This window comes from Enhydra lutris, unplaced genomic scaffold (genome assembly GCF_002288905.1).
Source record: "Enhydra lutris kenyoni isolate GAN:26980312 unplaced genomic scaffold, ASM228890v2 scaffoldscaffold77, whole genome shotgun sequence".
In the NCBI taxonomy this organism is placed as follows: Eukaryota; Metazoa; Chordata; class Mammalia; order Carnivora; family Mustelidae; genus Enhydra; species Enhydra lutris.
Window position 1 is genome coordinate 3009804 of NW_019154161.1, and position 17193 is coordinate 3026996.

A 17193-nucleotide genomic window follows, 5' to 3' on the forward strand; every position below is an offset into this window, starting at 1 on the left:
AGCGCCCTGAGACAGAAACTCGCAATACTTCAGGAATACAGGGAAAGAGACCCAAGGGGAGCCCCAGGGACCCTCAGGGACAGAGACACAGAGTGCTAAGAGATAATGAGAAGAGATCCTGGCAGAGGGGAGAGATAGAGACCAAGGGAGACAGATAAACTGAGACAAGCCCCTAAGAGTCAAAAGCGGAGATCCAGGGACCAAGGCACAGACAACTGATAGAGACACCCCCCCCCCCAATACAGAGTCCTCTAGAATGGCAAAACTCAGAGATAACTGACCCATAGCGATACCCAGCGAAATAGCCCTTGACAGAGACTCAACATGAAGACACAGGCAGCCGCAGAGACATACAAGATGACTAGAAAGACGTGGAAGTTTGTGACTCCAACAGAGGGGCTCAGATATTCGTAAAAAAGACACGAGAGGGGCGCATGGGTGGCTCAGTGGGTTAAGCCTCTGCCTTCGGCTCAGGTCATGATCCCGGGGTCCTGGGATCGAGCCCCGCATGGGGGGGGGGGGTCTCTGCTCAGCAGGGAGCCTGCTTCCCTTCCTCTCTCTCTGCCTTCCTCTCTGCCTACTTGTGATCTCTCTCTGTCAAATAAATAAATAAAAATCTTAAAAAAAATTTTTTTTAAATTAAAAAACAAACAAACAAAAAAAGACACGAGAGACACATGGGAAACCCGGAGAGACGCGGGGCAGAGGAAAGGGGACTGGAGAGCCGGATGGGCGCGGGGAACTGCGGCTGGGGGGAAGGGGAGGGCACCCCGGCAGAGGGCGCGCGGCCGCCCTCTGCCCCGCCGGGGTCAGGCGCCCCCTCCCCCGCGCCCTGGCCGGACGGCCGGGCTATTTTTATGCGTGGACACCGGACACCAGACTGGGGCGGCGGCGGCGGCGGCCGAGGCGGGGCCGGGCCGGGCCGGGCCGGGTCGGGCGTCGGGGCCACACGTCCGTCCGCGGGTCGCCGGGGCTGCGCGCGCCATGGAGCCGCGGTGCCCGCCGCCGTGCGGCTGCTGCGAGCGGGTGGTGCTCAACGTGGCCGGGATGCGTTTCGAGACGCGGGCACGCACCCTGAGCCGCTTCCCGGACACGCTGCTAGGGGACCCGGCACGCCGCGGCCGCTTCTACGACGGCGCGCGCCGCGAGTACTTCTTTGACCGGCACCGGCCCAGCTTCGACGCCGTGCTCTACTATTACCAGTCGGGCGGGCGGCTGCGGCGGCCGGCGCACGTGCCGCTCGACGTCTTCCTGGAGGAGGTGGCCTTTTACGGGCTGGGCACGGCGGCGCTGGCGCGCCTGCGTGAGGACGAGGGGTGCCCCATGCCGCCAGAGCGCCCCCTGCCCCGCCGCGCCTTCGCGCGCCAGCTCTGGCTGCTCTTCGAGTTCCCCGAGAGTTCGCAGGCCGCGCGCGTGCTCGCCGTCGTGTCCGTGCTCGTCATCCTCGTCTCCATCGTCGTCTTCTGCCTCGAGACGCTGCCGGACTTCCGCGACGACCGCTACAACCCGGGGCTCGCTGCGGTAGCGGCTGCCGGCCCGGTGAGGGGGCGGGGCCTGGGTGGAGAGAGGCGGGGCTCGGGCGGAGCCGAGCCGGGGTGAGGGTACGGGGAGGCGGGGCCTCTCGGGAAGGAGGGGCCCCGCTCTGGGGGGGCGGGGCACCGAGGGGCTTGTCACGATACCTGCCAGTGATGGGTGGGACGAGGGGCTCGAGAGGTGGGCAACCCGGGGACGGGGCCTGACCAGGGCAATCTACCTTTTAAAGGCGGGCTGGGGGCGGGGAAGGGATAGACTCATGGGGGCGGGCCCGAGGATCTAAGCAGGCGAACCTGCCAATCACAGGGCAGGGTTGAGACAAGGGCGGGAGGGCAGGAAGACCCCTACGTTAAGAAATGAAGCTGAGGGCTGAGAGACCGAAAATCAGGGGTCTGTTGGGCTGGCAGTAACCCACTGAAAGATGGGCTGAAGGTGGTGAGAGTGGAGCTTGAGGGAGCTGGAGACAGAGGACCGAGGTGGGAGGAATCCGTCACAAAGTCAGGCTGAGAGGGCCCTGAGAGTCAGGGCCCCAGGGCTTGGTATGCAAACAAGGTGTTTAGCCCTTGTAGTCTGGGCTTCTAGGGGCTGGTTAGGGAGGGCAGAGCACAAGAAAACATGACCTAGGTGGTGACCCTCCCCATCTGGAAAATCAAAGCTGGGGGTGGGGCTTTGGATGGAGCTTCACTCAGGAGACCTCACTTTCAGGAGCGCCCCCCCCCCCAGTGAAGGATCAGGGACCATATAAGGTCAGCTGCACAGGCATGATCCCTAGAGCTCTGGAAAGGGATCTAGGACAGCTGGGTCACTGGAGGCCTGGGGGGCAATGACTGCTGACCAATTTGTACCGAAGTAGTTGCACATTTAAATCACAAATGTGGCTGTTCCTGTGTGTCCCAGCCCTGGTGTGGTCCTCTCTGAACCCCTTCCTCCCTGCAGTTGCCCGCTTGGCTGAATGGCTCCAGCCCAGTGCCCGGACCCCTGTCTCGCATGCCCTTCGATGACCCGTTCTTTGTGGTGGAGACGTTGTGTATCTGTTGGTTCTCCTTTGAGCTACTGGTGCGCCTGGTGGCCTGCCCGAGCAAGGCAGCCTTTTTCAAGAACGTGATGAACCTCATCGATTTTGTGGCCATCCTACCCTACTTTGTGGCGCTAGGCACCGAGCTAGCCAGGCAGCGGGGTGTAGGCCAGCCGGCCATGTCCCTGGCGATCCTACGAGTCATCCGTCTAGTACGTGTCTTCCGAATCTTCAAGTTGTCCCGGCACTCAAAGGGCCTGCAGATCTTGGGCCAGACACTACGGGCCTCCATGCGTGAGCTGGGTCTCCTCATCTTCTTCCTCTTCATCGGTGTGGTCCTCTTCTCCAGCGCAGTCTACTTCGCTGAGGTTGACCGGGAAGACTCCCATTTCACCAGCATCCCCGAGTCCTTTTGGTGGGCGGTGGTCACCATGACCACAGTTGGCTATGGAGACATGGCACCCGTCACTGTGGGCGGCAAAATAGTGGGCTCCCTGTGCGCCATCGCTGGAGTGTTGACCATTTCCCTTCCCGTGCCGGTCATTGTCTCCAACTTCAGCTACTTTTACCACCGGGAGACAGACGGTGAAGAGGCTGGGATGTACAGCCATGTGGACACGCAGCCGTGTGGCCCACTGGACGGCAAGGTCAATGGGGGGTTGATGGATGGAGAGATGCCTGAGCTACCACCTCCACTCTGGGCCCCCCCTGGGAAACACTTGGTCACTGAAGTGTGAGGGACAGTTGAGGTCTGCAGGACCTCACGTTTCCTTGGAGGGAGGGAGGGAGGGGTAGAAGGGAAGGTTAGGGGGAGGGGTTTGGGTTTAGGAAGAACTAGGTTAAGTGGTAATGAGTTGGGGAACACTGAGTCTTATTGGGTCTTGAGTTGTGGTTTGGTAGCTCCCGTGGGTACTTCCTTAATTGACGGTGAATGGCCATGAGTTATAATGAGTTGATGGGGAGGCTCCTTTGGTTTGTACTACATTGGGTTGTGCAAGACTTACGGAGCCTTTCGTGGTAAGTGATGAGACAGATTTGGTCACATAGTTTTGTTTTTTAGGTCCTCATTGGGTTGGGCTGTGTTGTTGAGTCGGGTGAGTCTTGTCCAATTGCATTGTGCAGGATTCTGTAGTTTTATGAGTCCCCTAGGGCCATTTTGGATCAAGTTAGGTGGTCACCCACGGCATTGTTGGGACTGAGTGCGTGTTCATGCATGGTGTTGTGGAGTTGAGTTGAGACATGTTGGAAATTGTGTGGCTTTGTGATTCTTCTAGGGCTATGTTATTTTAGGTTCTGTGAACTTGTGAGTCACGTAGAAATACAAAGAGTCAAGTGATTGAATGTGAGCTTTCTAGGTCATGTTAGGTTAAGCTGGGCTGGAATGTATGACGGTCTGAGCCTTTCAGGGTTCTGTTGGGTTGAATTGTGTAGAGTAATGTAGCTGGAAGTTTTGGGGGGCTACACTGAGATGAATCATATCAAACTGTATAACCATGTGAGTCTCGTAGGGGTATGCTGAGGTGAATTACCCCAGGTTGTGTCATTGTGAGTCCTGTAGGAATGTTAGGTTGAGTTGGACTGTGCGTATGGGCTCCATAGGGCCATGTTAGTTTGTTTTGCATTTAGTGGTAGCACCAGGACCCAAGAATAACAACACTGGGGAGGAATCATGTATCAGGGAGAAAGTGTGGCATTAGGGACTCTGCGAGACAAACAACTGACTTGCCCAGTGTCATTTACTGTAAGGGGTGGGGCTGAGTGCTGAACCCCTAGATTCAGTTGTTTGTGCAGAGGGCCTCCGGGTGAGCTAGGAAGATGTAGACAGTCCTTCCATTTACTCTACACCTGCTTCATTTTGCCATTCATACCCTCTCTATCTGTCCTCCCCTACAGTTTTGCTTCTAACCATGGAGATCAGAGCCGCAAGGGAAGGGGAAATGGGAAGAATCTGTACTTTGTACAGGCATGATGGGAAAGAAGGGGACAGAAACCCAAATGAGGGGACAGAGACCTGGAAGTGACAAAGACTCAGAGAAAGAGAGATAGAAACCCAGAGGAGAGGGAGCAAAGACCCAAAGAGGGAGGAAGAGAGATTTAGGGAGAAGGAACCAAGGACAAAGACCCAAAGAGATAGGGAGATGGAGACCCAGAGGAGAGGGGTCAGAAACTCCAAGGAGAAAGAGAAATAGAGACCAAGAGTGGGACATGGAGATGGGGGTGTGTGTCAGACACCTGGAGAAGGACAGGCACCAGAGCTGGAGCCAAACCAGGGCGCCCCCAAGAAAGAGAACCAAAAAAGGAATAGAGAGAAAAAATTCAGTGCCTCTGAACCCAAGAGAGACGCAGAGTCTCTCTTCCACAGAATCACAAAGGGATCCCAAATCAGGGAACCCCACCCTATCTTCCCACAGCTCAGGGAGAATGTCAGGTAAACTTGGGAGCTCTATTTTCCAGGGGAGAAACTAGAGTCTTAGGGCACAGGAGTAGCTTCCTGAGGTCCCATGGCACTTCCCAGGAGCTGGGGTTTATGGCAGGCTGTCCGACTCCCCCTGTCCCATCAGCCTGCAGGTGTCCTCCAGCCGAGTTTCTCTGGAACCAAGAAACTGAGGCTTAGAGGGGAGGGTGGGATCCAAGGCAGGAAGCCAAACGTTTTCAGAGGGCTTTCAGTACCAAAAGGGCATTTGGAGGAGGAGAGGAGGATGCCTCAATCACGAACACATAGAGGGCTTCCTATGTGCCAAAACATCATCTGAAGTCCTTTACTTGTATTAATTTATTAAAACCAGTGGTTTACAGAGTGGTGGTGTTGTTATTTTCAGCTATTGGCCCCTCCCTTTTTGGGTCCAGTGAAATCTTACTTTGATGCGATGTGGCTCCTCAGAGGGGACCTGGTCTGAGGGACACACATGTCCATGGAGTCCTTCTTGGTGACTCAGAATGCAACTATGGAATTCAGTCTGGAAACCCGTGATTTAATCCAACTCCCTTTTTTATACGGAGTGACGGTAGAAGGGACAGATGGTGGGAAGAGTTTGATCAAGGTTGAAAGCCATAGAATCTGTAGGTGGTCCCTTACCTCTGAAATGGAAAGTCACATCTGGAGACAGAAATGGAGATAGACCCCCTCACGGTGACAGACACAAGGCAGAGTCTGGGTCCCAGCAGAGACCCGAAGAGGAGGAGACACATGCAGAGAGGGACCAAGACCTGGAGAGTGGGACACTGAAGGGGCAAAGGGAGAGCAGGAGGGTGGTGACCTAGGAGGGGGGAGTCAGAGACCCCCTCCAGAGATCCACAGAAGCTGGGAAGCCAACCAGAGAGGAGAGGTCAGAGATCCAGAGAGAGAGAGCAGGGCTAGAGGCCCAGACAGAGAGGGAGAGGGGGACAGAAACTGGTCTACTTTTCTTTGAAAACTTACCTGTTCGACCCCATCAGAGACCAGAAATCACATAGAGTGTCTCTGGTAGGGAGTGGGACCTGTTGGGTGCTTAGGGATGGGGTAGGGGGGGAAGTGTGGAGAGGTCAGGGAAGTAACCCCAGGGGACACTCAGACTGGGAAGTGCCCCTCCTCCACCCTTAGTAAACAACCCACAGCCACCTTCCACAGCCTTCTACCTTGCCTTGGCGGGACTGGGAAAAGGAGAGGGGGACACCCTAATCCGGGGACACCCTTCCTGCCACCTTGCCATGCTATATTTAGGCTGATGGAGGGGTATGGGATGACCCCCTGCCCCTCCCAAGATGGATATCAGCTTTCCTCCTAAAATAGCTCTGGGGGAGGGGTGGAGGGCCTGGGACTCTTAATTCCATCTGACCTCAGTCTGTCTGAGGATCTCTCTCTTCTCACTGGGTCTCTGTCCCCCTTCTGGGATTGTGTCCCCTTCTCTCGAGTGTCAAGTGTCTTTCCTCTCTCTAGGTTTTTGTCCCCCCCTTTCTCTCCATTTCTGTGCCTTTCCCATCTCCCTTTGTCACTCTTCATTTTTTTTTTTTTTCCTTCAAGCAGGTCGTTGTGTTTCCACATCAAATCCTTGTCTGAGTCCTATAATACCTTGAATTTCTCTTATCTGAGTTCAAGACAGACCCTCTCCCCAGTCCCCACCCAGGAAATTCCAGCAGAGGGGACTCTGTGGGAGAACACCCCCAACACCATATCCACTGTCTCCCAGGGCCTGGGGCCTTATCGCTGCCCAAGTCCAGCTGGTTAATGTCTGGCCTAGAGCTCCTGGGAAAGTGGGGGTGAGAGCAGAGGGTGGGAATCTGCCCAGAGATTGACACTTAATTGGCAACAGAACGCAAAGAAATCTCGGGCCCAGACTCCCGGCTCTAAGAAAAAGAGGGAGCTGCTGTCAGGACTCCTGGGTCTGAGGGAGGAGGGGGTTGGGGGTCCTGACTCCTGGGTCTGAGGGAGGAGGGCCTGGGGGAGGGTGGGGAGCAAACTCCTGGGTCTGAGGGAGGAGGGGCTTGGGGTGAGAACTCCTGAGTCTGAAGGAGGAGGGGCTGGGGTCGGATCCTGACTCCTGGGTCTGAGGGAGGAGGGGGCTGGGGATGCTGACTCCTGGGTCTGAGGGAGGAGGGGGCTGGGGGTGCCCAGACTCCTGATTCTGAGGGAGGAGGGGCTGGGGGTGAGAACTCATGGGTCTGAGGGAGGAGGGGCTGGGGGCGGGTCCTGACTCCTGGGTCTGAGCGAGGAGGGACTGGGGGTCAGAACTCCTGGGTCTGAGGGAACCCGGGGCTGGCGCCTGGCCTCCCGGGGCTGAGACCGGCCAGTTGCTGAGTGAGCCAGGCCGGCCTTCCGAGGTCCCAGCACGCGTCTGGAAGGCGGGATCCCCCGGCCCCTCCTCCGCCGTCGGGCACCGCCCCGCCCCCGCCCCCGCCCGGGCCAGCGGGAGAGTGTGCGGCGAGGAGCCGGCGGACGAGCGGGCGTCCCTGCAGCCGACGAGCGGAAGGAGGAGCCGCGCCGCGCTAGGGGCAGCGGAGAAGCCGAAGAGGGCGCCCCAGGTAAGAGCCTCCGCGCCTCCTTCCCCGGGATTCTGGCGGCTGGGTCGCCCTGCCCCCGGGTAGGGAGGGACGGGGGCGGGGCCAGAGGGGGCGGGGCTTGGCGGAGGAAACTGAGGCAGGAGCGAAGTCCTCCAGATATGCAGCCGGTTACCCCCAGAGGGGTCTCAGGAGACCATCCCCCCAGCTCGGATCTTCTTTGGGAGGAGGGCTCTGGGAGTACGTAATTCTGGATACCTGGGGAAGAGAGCCCTGAACTCCAGAGCTCCCAGGTCTGAGGGAGGAGGCGCTGGGGGTCTGGACTGCTCGGGCTCTCAGGGAGGAGGGTGCTGGGCTCCTGGACGCCAGCACGTGAGAGAGGGAGCTGGAGATCTAGACTCCTGAAGGAGGAGGAGGCGGGGAACCAGGACTTTCGGGTCTGAGTGAGGTAGCGGCAGGGAACAGGGACTTCTGGTCTGAGGGAGGAGGTAGCTGACTTCTGGTCCTGGTTGGATCGGCATCGTTGGGTCTCTTCACACCCTTCTTTCCATTTCCCCATCTCGGAGCCAAGGCAGGCAGCCACTCCAGGTATGTGCGGTAGACGTCTTGGACGGGCCCCGGCCTGTCCTGTGAGGATAGAACATTCCAGGAAGCAGCCTCAGGGACCCAGGGCTTCTTGAGTGTGGGCCCTCAGGGACCCGGGTGTCCAGACCAGCGCCACCCCCGCCCTGTCTGGGAGATGAATGGGCCGTGGAGGATGTAATTTTTTCCAGCCTCCTCTATCCTCCCCACTCCGCCCCTACCCTCCCAACCCCCGCCTCTCCCCTCACCTCCCCCATCTGCTTCCCATCCCAGCCAGGAGCCATCACCTGGTCAGGGAAGGGGCCTCTGGGAAGGGGGCGCGGCCTTGACTCTTGGGTACCCTGCACTTTAAGAGGAACGCTGGGAAGGGGAGTGTTCAGGCCCCCTCCCCCACTTGCTCACACAACCTGCCTGTTCCCTTCTTCCCCTAGGTGGCTGCCCCTTCTCTCTCCTGAGATGTCAGGAAAGAGGGGACCACCTGTGTCCCCCACAGGGGCCCCCCAGAGCCTGGGGGCCCCCAGCACTGGAGCCTGGAGGTGGACGAGGTGCTGACAGGTCTGGTAACCACCTGCTGCTTCCTACTTCTCTCCACACCACTTTCCCAGAACTACAGACTTCCAGAATATTGCAGAGAAACTGTAGGGTCCATGCCCTCACCACTATCTCCCAGCCCCTGGTTCCTTCCTTCCTTCCTCTTTTTTTTTTTTTTTTTTTTTTTAAGATTTTATTTACTTGTCAGAGAGCTCGCTCGCACAAGCAGGGAGAGCGGCAGGCAGAGGGAGAAGCAGGCTCCCACTGAGCAAGGAGCCCGAGTTGATCCCAGGACCTTGGGATCATGACCTGAGCCAAAGGCAGATGCTTAACCAACTGAGCCACCCAGGTGTTCCCCCGGTTCATTTCTTGGATAGGGAAACTGAGGCCCCACACGACAGAGGAAATGTCTTACCTTCTCAGTGGCAGTGTTGAGCTGAACTTGGGTCTTACTAGGATCCCAGAACATGGTCTTTCTTAGAATTTGGAACCTCAGACTTTCTCTAGGCTGCAGGACTTAGGGTCCCGCAAGGCTGTAGGTAGGGGTAGGATTCAGGGCAGAGTTGCTCTGACGGGGCTCAAATCCTACTTCTGGCATTTGCTGGCTGTGTGATCTGGTATCAGTCACTCACCTCTCTGAGCCTGTATTTCTCCACTTGCTGATTTGTTGGCTATTATTGGCAATAGTAGTAGAATAATTATGATTAATCCAGAAGGTGGGTGTTATCTAAGTCCTAGAATATAAGGTCCTCCCAAGGTTCTAGAACAAGGGCTTCTCATGGTTCTGGCATTCAGGTCCCCCTGGAGTTCCCAACCTCTGCCCCCCTCCCCCACTAAGTTTTTACCCTCATCTCTAACCCCAGCTTCCCTCTTTATCCTCAGGTGCTCAGCGAGATGCTCCCCAGCCCCTCCTGCTCCCTCCCCATCCTCCTCCTTTTCCTCCTCCCCAGTGTCCCAATGGAGTCCCATCCTCCACCCTTACCACTGCCCCCATTTCTAGCCCCTGAATGGGACCTCCTGTCCCCCCGAGTAGTCCTGTCCAGGGGCACCCCCGCTGGACCCCCTCTGCTATTCCTATTGGAGGCCGGGGCCTTTGGGGAGCCAGCAGGCAGCCCCGCCAACCGCAGTCGGCGAGGGGTGAGCGAGACAGCACCAGCAAGTCGCCGGGGAGAGCTGGCTGTGTGTGATGCGGTCAGTGGCTGGGTGACGGACCGCCGGACAGCCGTGGACCTGCGCGGGCGTGAGGTGGAGGTGCTGGGCGAGGTTCCTGCGGCTGGAGGCAGCCCTCTCCGCCAGTACTTCTTTGAGACCCGCTGCAAGGCTGACAGCGCTGCTGAGGAAAGTGGCCCTGGTGGGGGTGGGGGAGGCTGCCGGGGTGTGGACCGGAGGCACTGGGTGTCTGAGTGTAAGGCCAAGCAGTCCTACGTGCGGGCATTGACCGCTGATGCCCAGGGCCGTGTAGGCTGGCGATGGATTCGAATTGACACTGCCTGCGTCTGCACGCTCCTCAGCCGGACTGGTCGGGCCTGAGGCCCCTGCTCAGGAACTGGGCAGGCAGAGGAAGAAGACAGCTGGATGCTGAGGGACCTCAGGGGCGGCCTGACTGCTCTAGGCCTCAGTTTGGGAACTTGTGAAATGGTCACAAAATCACAGCTTTCTGAGTTGGAGAGCTCAATCCATGCAAGACAGGTGGTGAAACCAAATGGGGTTTTGAAGGATGAATAGGAGTTCTTCTGGATGAACTTGAGGATGAGGATGATGATATCCAATACTTTCTGAGTGTCTGCCGTTGATCAGTGCTAATACACAATCTGTCAGATCAACTCTGGTGGATTTAACCATTGGAGAAACCTTGGCTTCTAAGTTGCTAACTGCTTGATCTCGGAGGACATCTTGCTCACCCTGGAGAGAGTGACAAGGAAGTGATACATCAAGAAGTGGTGGGGGAGTATAAAAGCGGACACATAAGCAACCAGCTGGGAGCTGGGGTTTGAATGAGATATCTTACTTGGTCACATGGGGAGAGTGTTGGCTTAGAATGTTCTGTCTTAAGGTAGTAAGCTAGCCATCACAGTAGGAGCACAAGCAAGGTTGAATGATAAGAGGTCAGGGTGCTGGAGAGTTTAACCCTGTTGGGGAGTTTCTGTCCCAACTTTTACCTCATCTTGGGAAAGAGACAGACCTTAGAATCATCCAGCTTGAGTATGGTATAAAATTCGGACCAATTGACCTGACTCCTGGCTAGGATCAGGGGTCATGTGGACAGTGGAAGGCTTTGAGTGGTCCAATAAAATCCAAAAGAAGAAGTAGCCCCAGGGGCCTGAACGAGAGGTTCAGTGGGACCTGGGGTCAGGTTGCAGAAGATAGCCTCAGTTTTCCCCATCTGAAGAATGGGTTAGTGGGATGAGCTACTGGGAGCTGAGAAGCCAGAGCCCTTGACCAAAAGGTCTTTAAAGTAAGGAAGTGACAAGGGAAGTCAGGAGTAGACCCCACACCTTCAGGATACCCCCTTCATGTATCACCAGTCCATACCTTAAGCCTGTTGCCAACACACACACACACACACACACACACACACACACACACACTATCTTTTAGAACCGGCTTTAGGCTAAGGACTGAGACCATAGACACACCCCCACCCCATTCCTCCGCCAACACAGACTGGGTCCCTGGGAAGGGTAAGAGTGGGCGGTTCCAGCTGCCTCTGTTTCTACATCTCTGTGTTTCTAGGTCTGTGGTTCCCACTCTCCTTTTTGTCACCTCCCTCTCTGTCTCTTGTGTCTGGGTCAGTAGCTCTCTGTCTCTGTTTCTCATTCACTCTTTCTCATCCATTCTTGCCTGTGTTTCTCATCAAAGTTCTTTCCACATCCCCTCCCCTCTCTTCTTGCTAAGTATTTCCCTGTGTCTGTGTCTGTGTCTGTGGGTCTCTCCCTCGTCACCCACCCCCATATCCAGGTGGAAGTTTTCAACAAAATCAAAGGCAGGCAGGACAGACGAAGGCCAAGCCCTGGGCTGACGCCTCCAGCTCACACAGGGAGGGAGGGAGAGCCCTGGGGAAGTCTGGAAATCGTTACCCCTGAGGTAGGCAGGCCTGGCAGAGGGAGGAGGGGGCTGGGAGAGTTGGGACCCCGTAGGAAAGGGGACTGCTTCTCATGGATTCCCTGATGGCAGTGGGTGGTCTCCATCCTCCTCCCCCTCCGGGTCTCCGTCTCCCCCAGGCCGGGTTCTCTGTGTCTCTAAAATTCCCTACAATTTGAGCTATTCCCCCTTCCTCCCTCCTCCCCCTTTCGACCTTTCACTCTCTCTCTGGGACTCCCCTCCCCCATTTCTCTGAGTTTCTGTGCCCTTCCCTCAAAGTCCCAGTCCCTCTGAGCCTGGGTTTCTTTCTTACACTGTCCAACCATTCACACACCTGCAGGCCTTCCATTGGCTGAGCTCAGGGTGGGCGGGTTCTGTTACCTGGGGCAACAGGAACAACAAGCCTGCCCCGGCATGGCTCTCCCGCAGCGGTGGGACCATGGCTGGTCGGACCCTAGCTCTGCGCTACGGTCCCCCATGGTCCCCAATCTCTGGGACCGAGGTGCCTGGATCCTGGCCCAAATGGCGTCTCACCAGCAGTGGTGTCGCCCACCACATTATCCCGCCTGTGTCCTTTCCCCCGCCCACTGTGCAGGTGAGAGGACCCTAGGTTCCTGGGCAGAAGGAGGCTGGGGGCCCAGGCTCCTGTGTCTGAAGGAGAGGCCTAGGGGTCCAGACACCTGCCGAGAGAAAAGGGGGTTGGGGCGCGGGCTCCACTCTGACTGAAGGAGGAGTGTCCCCGAGTCCTGGATCTGAAAAAAGAGGGTCCAGGGAATCTGGATGCCTGGGACTGGAGGGAGGAAAGGGTTGGAGACCGACTGGGAGAGATCAGGGCTCGCGGGCCGGACTTGACCCTTTTAGCTGACGTCCTTCTTCCCAGTCCACGGTCGCGGAGCCCCTGCCGCCGGCCGCCAAGCAGGATTTGCACATCTGGGATTTTGATGAGGTCATCAGCAGATGGGAGACAACCTCTGGCTCGGCTTACGTGCCTAAGAAGCACGGCGGGCCCTACGCACAGCCTAGGGCCCCAGAGCCTTCGGACCCCACGAGGACTGTGGGGATCAAGGATTTAGACGAAAAGGTAACGTTCTGGGATGCAGAGGTCCGCAGGGGACAGAACTGGGGATGGCACTGGAGTACCGCGCACCCTCACGTTGGATCTCCGCGTCGCCTTCCCGCAGCTCAGACACCGTGGCTGGCGCCTCCCGCTGATCACGAAGCACCAGTGCAGTGAGATGCGGGCGCAGTACACGGGCTGGCCCGACCCGGATCAGCAGCGCCCCACCTTCTACGTCGGGCCCCAGCCCCTGGAGCTTGCGGAGCACCTTCGCGGAGGCCCTTCCCAGGTAGAGGAGAACACCCGTTGCCACCGTGGGAAAGAGCTTGTAGCGCCTGGGGAGGGGTCGGAGGGGCTCTGCGGCTAGGGACCAGGCTAGCAGACCCTGGGGTGGAGAATTTTGAGTCTGGGGTCGTGGGCAAAAGGTCTGGAACGGAATCAGGTTACAGAGTCTGGGGGTGGAGCTTGGACCTTTTGAGGTAGGGTCAGGAGGAGGAGGAGGGGCCTGGAGACCGAAATCCCAGCTCTGAGGCTGAGGCCACCGCCAGTAAATCCCGGGTGGGCGGGGGCTTGTCTAGGAGGGAGTTTGGAGGCAGGGTCCGGGCGCGGGGGCGTTCGGTACGTGGGGGCGGGTCTTGAACTTTCAGAGCCAAGGTCGGGAGGCGGGGCTAGGCTTTCCCGGAGCGGACGAGCAAAAAGGAAAGGTGGCCCGAGGTGCGACTGAATTCCAGTGGCGGGAGGTGGAAGCCAGGGGTCTGGGGGCGGAGCTGGGAAGGTTTTTTTTGTGGTTGGGGCCTGGGCTTTGTGTTCGATGACCCGCAAGTGTTTGGATTTTGGAGTAACCCTAATAAGGGTTCTGATATGGGGAGCGAAGCTAAAGTGCGCTAGCTTGCGATTGGTCAGGAAGGATTCGGATACTTGGGGCGTGAGGGTCTGTTGGGTCGAAGCGGAATCCTGAGTCTAGCGACCCAGGGCCTGGAATGCGGTATGAAACCTCTTTCTTGCTCATCCCTCCTCCCTGGATCCTCCTCAGGCTTTAATCCCTTGGACAAAGAACCCCGAGCTGGCCGGCCGGCCTTTCACAGTGTCTGACCAGGGCATCTTGGACCGCCGTCAGCTCTATCTGACCACCTCGGCCAAGGACTTCCGGGCCTACCCGAAGTGAGCCTGGGTCCTCGCTCGGCGCCGCCCCCCAACGTAGGCCGGCGGGCCGCCGAACCCGGGTGTCGGCTCCCCCTTGTCCGACTCAGGAGCCTCAGCCTTCAGCTCTCGCACGCTGAAGAAACCGAAGTTCAGACCTCAGCCCCTACCTTTTTTAGCGCCCAGGTTTCCTTAGTGTCAACTCTCAGGAATACGAAACCTGCCGCTTGCCCAAGAAGGGGTTCGGGACCAGGGGCGGGACCCTGAGGGTCCAGGGCGGGGCCTGTTTTGGTTCCCAGATACTCCTTCCCTTGGATTCGAAAACTGCAGATCCCAGGCCCTTAAGGACCTCCAGGACCCAGGAATCCAGGCTGGGGGTCCCCAGCCCCTATCCTTTCTGAGGGGTCTCCGAATCCTACAAATGTGTCTTTGCCTCGAAACACAGGAGTTCAGGTCTACAGGTTCCGCAGAACGCGAGGTCTGAACCTCAGCCTTGTCCCTAGGAACCAACTGTGCCTTCCCTCTCCTGCCTCTCTCACCCAACAGGAAGGAGTTGTCTGGATATCCCCGCAAGGACTCGCTGACCTCCTGGAGCTTTGACAAGACGCCTCAGGCCTGGGGCCATGACCCACAAAGGCCACCCTGTCCGCGCCCCTCTCGGCCGCCAGGGATCCGCGTGCCCCACGTCCACCCGGTGACGACTGCAGTGCCACACCGCGGGGCGCTGTCTTTGGCTCAGGAGTCCTACAGACCCCCGCTGCACCCCCTCCTCGGGTTCGACCGTTTCTGCCCGCTGGAGCTGCCCTGGGGCGGCCCCCACTGGAAGCCGATGTCGGGGATCTACAGCGTGCCGCAAGCCTACCGCACTGAGAACTCCACCTACGGCAGCATGAAGCCAGCGGGGGTCTGAGCCCGCAGCGCCAGCCCCGCCCTGGACACGCCCCCCCTCCCCGGGCACCGAGCTAGAGGACCGCGACTGGTAGCACATTGGGCGGGGCTAAGATCGGGAACCCCGCCCATTACGTGGGAGTGAGACCAGGACCCGCCCACTAAGTCGTGGGCGGGGCGACTCCCCATACTTGACCACACTGCTGACGGGGGCGGGGGGGACGGGGCAGGGAGGTGGGAGCTGAGCGAGAAAAATGAACTTTGGGGCTGTGGGCTCGCGGGCGGGACACGCCCTCTGCGACAGAGGGGGCAGAGCTTCTTAGTCAACGACAGAGTTAAATAGCCTAAACCATGCCCGTTGCTGGTGTCGGCTCTGGGAGCCTGGGTGTGGGGGGAAACGGGGCGCCCGCTGAATCCCTTGCGGAAGGAAGGCGCATCTGCATGCGGCGGCCACAGAATCCAATACTCCGCAGGGTTTAGACGGTGGCACAGGAATGGCTTTCAGTCTACGGCAGGTGGAGGGGGGCTGACAGGTGGAGGGGGGCTGACGTCTCGGCCAATTGAGGGCCCTTGGAAGGGGCTGACCTTCAGCCTTCCCTGGTTCCCACCATGATGGGCACAGGCCAGGCTACACCGCCGGGGTCAAGGCCAAGGGCTCCCTCTGGCCTATTACCTAGGACCCGTACAGGACTTCGCCAGCCCCTGAGGATTGAGGCCGTGAAGTCAGCTTCCCCGTGGGCGTCTCCCGCTTCTTGGTGTGGGAGCCACTCAGGGAGCGGGGGGAAGGGGCACTCCAAGGAACCACTCCTGCACACCTCCCTGACCTTTTCTGCTTCTCGCCCCCGGAAAGATTAGTGTCCAGGTTACCCCATCATGCCGCCACCCCCAGTGGCCTTGCCGCCTCCACAGCCTCCAAGTATAAGACCAGGTAAACCTCACGGGGAAGGCACTGAGAATGGAGACGCTCCAGGTAAGACTGCAGGGCCCCTGGGCACCTTGCAGCTCCAACCGGCCATAGCTGGCACAAAGAGGGAGAGTCCTGTGACCCGATGAAGGAGGCTTCCTTCTAGAAGGGTGTGGATGGCCAACAGGCTTCCCACCAGGAGGGAAGCAGGTGAACCAGGGCCTGAGAGGGGGGGGAGAATATGCAATGTTGGGGAGTCTCTGGGGTCCCCAAATATGGAACAGGGGTTCACAGTGGGAGGGATGGGTCCCGAACAGAAGATGCCAGGTAGGGGAGCCTGTCTAGGGGATGGGAAGGTAAGGGCTCAGGGTAGAGGGGTCCAGCTGGCCCTGAGACACTGGCCTTGTCCCAGGGGCTGCTGCTGTGGCTGCTGCTGAACGTGGGTGGGGTGTGGGCATCCAGGGGGCCACTACGGCCACTCTGCCGGCCCATCAACGCCACCCTGGCTGCCGAGAACGAGGCCTGCCCAGTCTGCGTCACCTTCACCACCAGCATCTGTGCCGGCTACTGCCCCAGCATGGTGAGCAGCGGGGGCGGGGGGGGGGGGGGGGCCAGCGGGGGCGGCCCCTGCTGGATTGGGGATGGAAGGGTGGCCTGCCCCCTGGGCAGGGGCTGGGGAATTGGGAGGGCAAGCTGGGCACGTGGGAGTGACAGCACAGGGGGTCTGCTGGCTGGACACCTGAGTCTGCGACCTGTGGGGGGCAGCAGGGGAGCTCAGGGGAGGGTCTGACCACAGGTGGACCATGCCCCCACCCCCCTACCCCGGCCTACAGGTTCGAGTGCTGCCAGCCATCCTGCCACCTATGCCACAGCCGGTGTGCACCTACCACGAGCTGCGCTTTGCCTCCATCCAGCTCCCCGGATGCCCGCCTGGCGTGGACCCCACGGTCTCCTTCCCCGTGGCCCTCAGCTGTCGCTGCGGGCCCTGCCGCCTCAGCAGCTCCGACTGTGGGGGTCCCAGAGCCCAGCCCTTGGCCTGTGACCGCCCCTCGCTCCCGGGCCTCCTGTACCTCTAAGGATCCCCCCTACCCCAACTCCTGAAGCCAGCAGATGCTTCTTTCCTCCCCTCCTAATAAAGGCTTCTCAAACTGCACTGAGGTTGTCTTTTGTCAGACTCAGGGTGCATGTACGTGTGTACACACACACACACTCAGAATGGGTTCAGTTTCAGGGCACCTGGGTGGCTGCTGGTTGAGCGTGATTCTTGATTTCAGCTCAGGTCATGATCTCAAGGTCATGGGAAGGAGCCCCACATTGGACTCCACACTGGGTATCCTGGAGTCTGCTTAAGAGTCTCTCTCTCGAGGGCGCCTGGGTGGCTCAGTGGGTTAAGCGTCTGCCTTCAACTCAGGTCATGATCCCAGGGTCCCGGGATCGAGCCCTGCATCAGGCTCCCTGCTAGGTGGGAGGCCTGCTTCTCCCTCTCCC

General features: G+C 58.8%; 3 protein-coding genes across 3 annotated transcripts; all 3 read left to right on the forward strand.

Annotated features, from left to right (window-relative positions):
- The first annotated feature begins 942 nt into the window (after positions 1–942).
- LOC111160748 (potassium voltage-gated channel subfamily A member 7) lies at positions 943–3285 on the forward strand. The gene is made up of 2 exons (XM_022524079.1): positions 943–1539; positions 2470–3285. The coding sequence occupies exons 1-2, from the start codon at positions 985–987 to the stop codon at positions 3283–3285; spliced, it is 1371 nt and encodes a 456-aa protein (XP_022379787.1). The 5' UTR covers positions 943–984.
- A 5257-nt stretch (positions 3286–8542) lies between these two features.
- Positions 8543–10165, forward strand: LOC111160824 (neurotrophin 4). The gene is made up of 2 exons (XM_022524180.1): positions 8543–8659; positions 9518–10165. Exon 2 carries the CDS (start codon positions 9530–9532, stop codon positions 10163–10165), a length of 636 nt encoding a protein of 211 aa, XP_022379888.1. The 5' UTR covers positions 8543–8659; positions 9518–9529.
- Positions 10166–15756: 5591 nt separating this feature from the next.
- On the forward strand, positions 15757–16858 carry LOC111160757 (luteinizing hormone beta polypeptide). The gene is made up of 3 exons (XM_022524095.1): positions 15757–15771; positions 16118–16285; positions 16539–16858. The coding sequence occupies exons 1-3, from the start codon at positions 15757–15759 to the stop codon at positions 16779–16781; spliced, it is 426 nt and encodes a 141-aa protein (XP_022379803.1). The 3' UTR covers positions 16782–16858.
- Positions 16859–17193: the final 335 nt, after the last annotated feature.